Source organism: Gadus chalcogrammus, chromosome 5, assembly GCF_026213295.1.
Source record: "Gadus chalcogrammus isolate NIFS_2021 chromosome 5, NIFS_Gcha_1.0, whole genome shotgun sequence".
Lineage (NCBI taxonomy): Eukaryota > Metazoa > Chordata > Actinopteri > Gadiformes > Gadidae > Gadus > Gadus chalcogrammus.
Window position 1 is genome coordinate 2,458,647 of NC_079416.1, and position 9,530 is coordinate 2,468,176.

A 9,530-nucleotide genomic window follows, 5' to 3' on the forward strand; every position below is an offset into this window, starting at 1 on the left:
CAGCTTTATAAGCCATACAACTGCAACCTTTAATCTTTGCCAATCAGAGAAATGGGTCATCAGTTCTGATGTGGCATTGGTGTCTGCATTGACCGTCAGACTTCTCTTTACTTCTGGGTCATCGACAGCGACACTTGTATCCACAGGAAATGTTGGCCACGTTTCTTCAATATGGTCAATGGCAATTCTATTTGCACAAAATGAAGGGTGGTCACCTCCACAGTCGTCACTTCCCCCTAACGGGCCATTTATTACCCACCCCAGTAGGGTTCTGATCGCGTAGGGTCCATCTTCACCTTCACGACTGTTAATGACATCCCAAGGCTCCATTAACTTGGTGGCGTTTGTGCCAATTAACAGATCCACGTCAGCGTTTATGTGTTGAATGTTTACATTGTCTAAATAATGCCATTTTCTCAGCTCCCTTTCACTGATTATGTTGGCTGTAGAGACGGGCATTTCTTTCTGGGTAAACACTTTGGGAAGTGGATAGAAGCTCTCACCAGACAATCCGGAAATCTCCAGACTGTCAACGATAGAACTTTCTATTGAGTCGTTATGGCCCAAGGTGCGGATATGAATTTTGAATTTGCGTCCTTCCATGTTCAACCTGTCGACAAGCTTCCTGGTGCAGAAAGTTCCTGTACTCCCTGGCGTAAGCGTAGGTTTCAATAACCCTGTTTCCCTTTGCGCACTTCACCTTAACAGGCAAAATGGGAAGAATACCATTGCAGTGGCCAGCCCCTGTAAGACCACAAGCGGAGGATGTTGTGCGGCTCTCAGATGTTTTTGACCGCTCACTGTTCTTCTCATCCTTTGAAGGAACCCTTTCTTTCTCTTCAATGTGCAAAACACTGGGGTGCGTTCGGTTGCACTTTTTGCAAGTGATGCGCCTGTCGCAATTCCTGCTCAAGTGTCCTGTGCACAAACAACTGAAACACAGACCTTTCTCCTTTAGATAGTCCAGTTTCTCCCTGTGTGGTTTTCTTCCCAGTTTAAAACATTGATCTAAAACATGACCACCAGCAGCACAATACTGGCAGAAGACAGAAGTAGTTTTAGTGAAGGTGGTCACTTTGCCGAGAGCCTTTTCCCTCTGGTCACCATCTGGTCTGCTGCATCCATCCTCATTCCTGTGAGTGTCTGCTTTATATCCATCCTCAATGACCACCTGTGTTGCAAAGCTGTTTCTTCCCCAAAGCTGTGGCGTCACCTGTATCTTGCTCACTTTTGTAGCTCCTTTGAGCACAGGTGAAGTGTCCTGTATATCACCAAAGACTGGATCTGAAATGATTCTGACCTGGCGCTCAATGAACTTGACAAGGTCTGAGAATCGTGCCCTTCGACCAGTTTTCTCCAGTACGTCACATGCCTTTGCTCTCCACTTGTCTCTTAGTTTATACGGAAGCTTCTGACTAAGAATCTTCATGTTCGCTGGCATGTTAAGTTCCTCCAAATATTGAAGATCTTCCATAGCGTTGGAACACTCACGGAGGAAAAGCCCATAAGCTTTGAGCGCTTTGGTGTCTTCAGCTTTCATGCTTGGCCATCCTGTGTAACCTTTTAGCGACAGCAAATCCTTTGTCTGCAGTCATGTGAAGGCAGCTGCGTACAATATCTCTAGGCTGCCCCCTAGTGAATTGTTCGAGATAGTACAAACAGTCTCCTTTACAGCCAGTCTTTGCTTCCACGCAGTGCTCAAATGCCCTCACATAAATGTGTTGAACTGCAAAGGGTCTCCATCATAAGTTGGAATTTCTCTGCGCGGCAGCAGATGTGATGTTTGCATTTGAACAAGGAGAGCCGTTATGTCATTCTGTTGTTGCAGCAGATTGTAAAGACCTGCTGTCTGATTTTGGTCTTGCAGGGCTTGCTGCACTTGTTGGCCTAGAGTGGGTTGAAAGCTTTGACTGAATGTTGGCATTGATTGCAAGTGAGGCAGTTGAGAGCCATGACTGACAGTTGGCTGTGGTTGTGATGCAAAATGCATGGACAAAGATGCTGAAACGATTGGAGTTTCAGCATTGCATTGTTGTGGTAAAGATTCACGCTGCTGTGCGGGTGGAGCCACATATATTGAGGCCTGTGGATTGAGAGAGGTGAGCTTAGATCTAGCCCCTTTTCTGAAGTAGGAAGCCATTCCATCAGATTGCCTTGAATGGATGCTGCTCCCCATCTGTAGCACTGCTAGCTTAGCAGAAGTGGCAGCTATCTCAGTGTCCAGCTCAAGCTTCTCCCTTTTTCTCCTCAAGAGAAGTTCCTGCTCCTCCAAAGCATGTTTAGCCTTTAAAGCAGCAGCTCGGGCCAAGAGTGCGGCCTGTTCCGCCTCTGCCCTGCGTCTGGCTGATGAAGTGGAGAATCTGCAACTTGACGATCTGTTTGAGCCATGGTGCCTTGACTGCACATTTGAAATGCTGTCTTGAGGTCCAATCTCATTTTCACTTTGGACAGTTTGAGATTGTTCAGTTTGACCCAGCAAATCATCATTAACCTCATCATCATGATCATCACCCACTTTAGTAGCTGGACAAGCAGCAGTGTCAGACAACCATTGATTTGTACCCACAAGAAACTCCTTTACATTCAACATTTTAGCTTGGTACCATATTTCATGTTTGCTTGCTTCCTCAGCAGGCAATAAACCCAATAAAGATGCATGCACCTGCTGTATTGTGTTACACAACTCATTAAAAACGGTTAACTCATTTTCAACCTTATTCACATGTTCTTTATCACCCATGAATTTAAGAATAGATTGTTTTACTTTAGACAGTTTACCAAAGTTAGACTTTCTTTCCTTTTCTAAAATGCTTATTTTTTCCAACAAAGCTTTATGTGTTAATTTACCCACACGTTTTTCAGTTACAGTTTTTACCTCTGCACCCGCAAGCTCAGTCTCAAGGCCCAGTTGGCCTGTTCCCTCTTCAGCCATAATGACGACAAAGTCAGTTGGCTTTATTAGTCCGCAAAATAGTTTGTGTTGCGCAAACAACTCGTCTCGACGAAAGTTATTTTTAGTCGGTTGCGAGTCTGCTACCAATGCATTGGGTTTACGCGAATGTGTGCACACAAATTACCATGGCCATTCATATCAGCGCTGATCCACACATACCCCAATCGAGCGTTGGCCGGCTTTGATGAATGATGTCCCGGTGAGATGATGCTGTCGCTGACCCGTAGCTCACTCCGGTAGCTCCAGCTCCGTTAGCGATCGGCAACTCCAAACACAGGGGCGGCTGGCCCATAGTAGGCGATAGTGCACCGCCCTCCCTCGCATCCGTGGTTTCCAAAGAAGACGTTAATCCACAATGTAACAAGTCGGCATCCTCTTGGTGAACGTTCTCCAAATCGAAGCAGTTTTTCGACCTAAATGTACTGACTAAGCCCTAAACTTAGTAGTACTGGTTGTTGATTCCGTTTATAGTTTCCGACGTGCGCCCAGCTCCAATTACCGCAAAAACGAAGACAGTTCAGTTTATTTTGCTGGTTTATTTTCCTTCCAATAATACACAGCCGCAATAATTCTAACTCAAAATACATAACAAAACAATAAACCCGAATTCCTCACTAAACTAAGATGCATTAACGGGGGCACGGGCACGGGGACACGGGCACACGGGCACAGTCGAAAAACTGTTTGCTTCCCCATCAACAACAACCTGTGATCAGGTTCAGTCAGGTTAAATGCCTCACTCTGCTGACCCGAGGTCAACTGAACCACACAGCCCCCTAGTGGCACGGGGGTAAAATTACACGACAATAAAGCACATTTAATATGGCTCCTACAGGTACCAAATCCACCTTTACTTTACTACTTTACACCTTTACACCTTCACTACTATACTAACTCTCTCCTCCTCAAATCCCTCCATAAATTTCAACTGGTCCAGAATTCTGCTTCCCACATCATAACATGAACCCCCCCCATCCACCACATTACCACTGTCTTCCAACAGCTCCTCTGGCTCCCGGTTCAGTTCCATATCCAATTCAAAGTCCTCCTGTCAAAATTCAAGGCTATCCACAACCTCGCCCCCCTATATCTGTCTGACCTCGTCCACTCCCTCCCGCTCCCTCAAATCCTCTTCCTCCATACACCTGTCTGTCCCCTCTGCCCGTCTTACCACGAGAATGCTCTGGGGAACAGAGCATTCAGCCGCTCTGCTCCCCGTCTTTGGATGTCATTACCAACCCAACTCAGAAACATCGATTAATTTCCCCATTTCAAATCACAAAAAACATCTGTTCAAAACTGCCTATTCCACTTGATGCCAATTACTATTGGCATCAAGCTGCAAACTTGTCACTTTTCGGCGACAATCGCCGTTTTCTTGGTCAATTTGGTCATTCACGTGAATCGTGTAGAACCGGAGAGTTTTGTTTTTGGGGGGGGGGGGGGGTCCAGAATTGCGAACAATTATTGGATCATTCTTATAATTGACATTTCTCTGGGCCAATCGGAATCTCAGCACTTGCTTCAGAATCTTTCTTATAATTGACATTTCTCTGGGCCAATCGGAATTTTGAAGCACACAGCGCCAACTGAGCTCGCCATTGGATGAGGCGGTCGCCTGGCTACCGCGCATGCGCATCCGCATGCATGCGGCCATACAACGCAAGAGAGCTTGCGAAACACTCGTCTAGAGGGGTGTTCCACGAACGGAGGTTTAACAAACACTGAGTCAACGCTGAACTCTAGGTTAATTTACCCAGTGCCGACTAACCCAGAGTTTTCGGTTCCACAGCAGCGGTTATGCATTAGTTCAACCAACTCGGGGTTGGTTAACACAGGGTTGTGCGCGTCACCGCCAAACCTAAAAAGACGTGATGTATGGATCATGGAAACCCTGATCGAAATGGCGAAACGGGCCGCTTATTTCAATGAAATGGAACTTCAGGTTCTCCTGGGGAGCTATGACGAGGAGAAGGACATTATCACAAGAAAAGGGAACGCTAAAGCCTCTGCAACCCCGTGAACCAAAGACTGGCAGCGGATCGCTGACCGCGTAAATGCGTTAGTTACACGTCAAAAGCATGATCGTTAATATTTGAGCCATGAATATATAAATATCCCAGTTAAGCATTCTTAAAGATCCTACCACATAACCCCTTTCTTCTAAAAAAAGATGTACTCCGATGGCTTCCAAGCGGTCAGTGGATCAAGTATAAAAATGAAGTATAAAAAACATACAAACTGGTAAGCTTTTCCCACCATCGTATTGGTATAAATTGAAATAAGCAATTTTTTTAAGCCAATCGTGAAAAGGCCGACAGTCGGCAGACTGGATCTGGCCCTCAAATTGTCTTGACCCCGGTGGAGGAGCTGTTAATAAACATAAATTCAGGGCGCCCTGGCATGGAGGGGGTACCTGGAGGTAGCTACCCCCTCCCTCAGAGAATCAGGGGCCATACCCCACTGGTTGAATGTAGGTTTTTGTGTTTTCTTGTATTTTAGATTTTTTTTGCCTTCGAAGTAACACACATGCAAACCATGTGCTTGCCACAGCGCATACTATTCCAAGTGTTTTTTTTGGTAACTGGGTAAAAGTGACAATTCATCAACTTCACAGAATAATATTTTTTTTTTGTCTCTCCAATAATAAGTAAAAATAATTTACTTATTACAAAAAAATTGTGACAGTTGTAAATATAATATTTTTTATAAGCCTCAAGGATGTTTTGACATTGATTTTTGATAAAGTATGCTGAGTTTTGTTAAGTCACGCTCAGACTAGTGTCATATGTATATTACAATAAAAAAAAAATCCCCCCGTGACACTGTCACCTTTTTTCCTCTGAGGAGTTTGCAGGTCTGTGTTATGATTATTATTTATTTTTCTCCATCTTATTGTTGTTACTTTTTAATGACTATTGTGTACCTTTTTTATTATTATTATCATTTCAGTTACAAAATCTGCAAATCATCTTAAAAACATTGCAAGACTTAGAGGGCTCATGTCCACCCAGGACTTACAAGAACTTGTACACGCCTTCATCACTATTAAGCTTGATTACTGCAATTCTCCCCTTACAGGTCTCCAAAACGGCGACCTGTAACGACAGCTTGTTCAGAACGCTGCTGATAGAGTTCGAACAAAGACCAATAAATTTGAACACATAATACCAATTCTTAAATCGTTACATTGGCTCCCTGTAAGTCAGAGAATTTATTTTACAATCATGCTGCTCACCTATAAATCTCTACATGGTTTAGGGCCGGAGTATATAACTTGCATGATTCCACTTAATAAACCATTTAGACCAATAAGATCTTCTGAGACCAATCTGTTAATTATCCCCAGAGTAAACACGAAACATTGGAAAGCATGATTTAGTTAGTATGCAACAATTAGCTTGAATAAACTCCCTGAGAATTTAAGAGTTGCCCCAACTCTGGCTACCTTTAAAAACAAGACTGAAGACTTTTATGTTTGCTTTAGCTTTCTGCTCAATCTTAAATACATTGCACTTTCTTTTTAACTTTGCTTAGCCTTTGTTTTCTTTACCTATTTATTTTATTTTATTATTTCATTTTATTGTATGACCATATTTCAATGTGAAGCACTTTGAGTCTGCCTCATGAATGAAAAGTGCTTTGTAAAAAAGGTTTCCTTGCTTGGCCTTCGCTTCATAGGCTGCACAAACACCACCTCAGAGTTTCTGCCTCGTTGAAAACAATAGGGCGGCCAGAAAATGTAGTCATGGTCAGCCAGGTAAATGCAGTACCCCAATTATTGAGAAACCAGGTTAATCCTTAAATTCCCTAAAACTCTTAAGAGATTGGATTGGTTGTTTGACCAATGCTTTTGGCACTAGAAGTGTTGCAACGCTTAAGAATAACTTCCACATGGCATACTTTCTTTCAAGCCGTAGATTGTCAGTAGGAATGTTTGGTAGTTTGTTTTGATAGCATGCGAGCCGACATCCTTGTGTACCATCAGACCCTTAATCTCCAGCATCGAAGGTCAGAATCCTAAACATTGACTCAAATCTCTTGTTTTTCCTCCTGCCCTCAGGTTATTCTCCTACCATTAAGGGTCAGTTGCTTCATGTCGACACCACCAGCAGCATGCAGTACAGGACCCTGCTGGAGGCAGAGATGCTGGCTGTGAGTACAACGGTTAACAACACCAGTCCAATGGGCTGGAATCCTAATCGAATATCATTTTTTTAATTATCATGCCAAGTTCTCTAATTCAGCATGTTCTGTGGGCTAACGCTTTTACAGTTTGTACAGAAGAGCACAGTGATCTAAAAGAGGTCCTGATTGTCCTCAAACTGTGTAGCAAACAAATTTGCATTAACCAACCACTGATTACCACTGATCCACCTGCTAGGATTAACAACAGGATTTAGCAAACGGTTTAGCAAACGTCGAAAACATGTTTGCCAATCATGTCTAAGAAGCCAAATTGACAAGAAGTAGCCATTGCTCAAAATGCTCCTTTTCCTAACCTACTACTTGAAGTGACATCCTCTCAGTCTATCTCTGCTCGACACCAACTTCCGTCCATGCATATTCAAGTTAATAAATGACTTCAAGAGCAGGGAGGGTAATATTCTTTGCAACAAACATAGTATCTAACTTATGTATTTCTGACTATAATATGAGATCATTTAGATTTTTGAAACTGAAAATAAGACTTTTCTGGTAAATGTAATAAATGTAATCCCTGTAGAACTGAACATGTGTATAGCTTCTCTCAGGGAATCCTAAAACCCTTTTAAACCAGCCCCATCATCATGTTCCTTATTTCTCATGCAGTTTGAATCAATCTATTTTTTCTGTGATCTATTTCTTTAAGTTTCACGTGATCGCCAGCTATCCTCGAGTTTGGAACATGCCTCAGTCATGGCAATGTGAGATTGAGGTTTACAAGGCAACCTATCACTTCATCTACGCTCAGAAAAACTTTTTCACTGGTAAAGCTGACCCACACTATGTATTAATAAGCAATAAACACTTTTTATGAAGTATATGCAATTTGTTTTTTTTTTACCGATGGCTGTTCTGTTCAGACCTCATCCAGGATTGGGCGAGCGACAGTGCCCCAGACATATACTCCTTTGTGCCCTACGCATGGAAGTTCAAGGTCCTCTTCCACCAGTTTGAGATGATCTGGGCGGCCAACCAGCACAACTGGATCGACTGTTCCACCAAGCATCAGGAGAACGGTAGGAAACAGGCATATGTACTGGTTTTATATCAGGATATAAAGGTAGGAAACAGGTCTATGTGCTGGGTTTATAGCAGGGTAGAACAGTAGGAAACAGGGCTCTATACTGGGTTTATAACGGGGTATAACGGTAGGAAACAGGGCTATGTAGAGGGTTTATAACAGGATACAACGGTAGGTAACAGGGCGATATACTGGGTTCATCACAGGATATAACAGTAGGGAACAGGGCTCTGTACTGGGTTTATAACAGGAAATAACGGTAGGAAACAGGGCTCTGTACTGGGTTTATAACAGGATAGAACGATAGGAAACATGGCGATGTACTGTGTTCTATCATACAATAATTTTGTTTAGAGGATACATATATCTATGGGCTCTTTAACTGATTCAATTCTTCCAGTAGAGCTATTGTAGATAATGGCAATGATAGAACTAAACCTAAATGACTATGAATGTCATACACAGTGCGTTTTTCCTTCTACTCTTCTGTTGTCCTCCAGTGTATCTCGCTGCCTGTGGGGAGACTCTCAACTTGGATTTCACTTTGCCTTTCAATGAGTTTGTCCCAACGACCTGCAACACCCGCTTCAATCTTAGGGTGAGTCGCAACAACGCATTGTTGAATGTTGAAATTATTCTCAATAATGCAGAGTATTTAATAGTGCAAAAACAAAAACATAGTGTCTTTAAAAACAAATATTTCCAAACATGTCCGTCCCAGCGGTTGATTATTGTGAGCAGGAGAAGGGTGATGTTGCCTTGGTTGAGGCTTTTTGAGGCTCCTGGCAATAAGATCAACAAATATCGCCTTTAATCAATCTCATCTAAATATTTACATTTACATTGAGGGCATCTAGCAGACGATTTTATCCAAAGCGACTTACAATTAGGGCCCGACCGATATTGATTTTTGAGTGCCGATGCCGATTATTTTCAGAGAAAAATTACGATTACGATTTAATCGGCCGATTAAAAAAATAAAATTAAAAAAAGCATATAAAACGTAGTTTTTGATACCTTAAATATACTTTAAACACTTTTGACGAATATGTGAATTGAATGCAGAACCTTTGAGTGTTTTAGAATACATTTACAGTCAAAAATGAGTGTAATGTAAAATGTAAAATAAATAACCTACTCCCAATGTGCTGCGCTCGTGAGCAGTGACTAACACGTGCGTGCTGAGCAGTATGGTCTCACCGTTAGAGTCTACAGTATAACAAATTAACATGGCCTGGGACCTAAAGAAAAACAGGCACAACATGCTCAAACAACACGTCTTGTGTACATTGGTGAGGTGAGCGCGCAGCTGCCTGAGCGAGCGTGCTTTCATGTTGTACGGTAAAATTC

The 9,530-nt window shown here is 42.7% G+C and overlaps 1 protein-coding gene across 1 annotated transcript in view; it reads left to right on the forward strand.

Moving 5' to 3' along the window:
- The window catches only part of kiaa1109 (KIAA1109 ortholog), a 115,138-nt gene that overhangs the window by 20,466 nt on the left and 85,142 nt on the right, over nucleotides 1–9,530 (forward strand). The window contains exons 13-16 of the mRNA XM_056590573.1: nucleotides 7,017–7,108; nucleotides 7,806–7,923; nucleotides 8,020–8,175; nucleotides 8,681–8,979. Of these exons, the coding sequence (XP_056446548.1) occupies nucleotides 7,017–7,108; nucleotides 7,806–7,923; nucleotides 8,020–8,175; nucleotides 8,681–8,979 (665 nt within the window). The remainder of the gene's footprint in view (nucleotides 1–7,016; nucleotides 7,109–7,805; nucleotides 7,924–8,019; nucleotides 8,176–8,680; nucleotides 8,980–9,530) is intronic.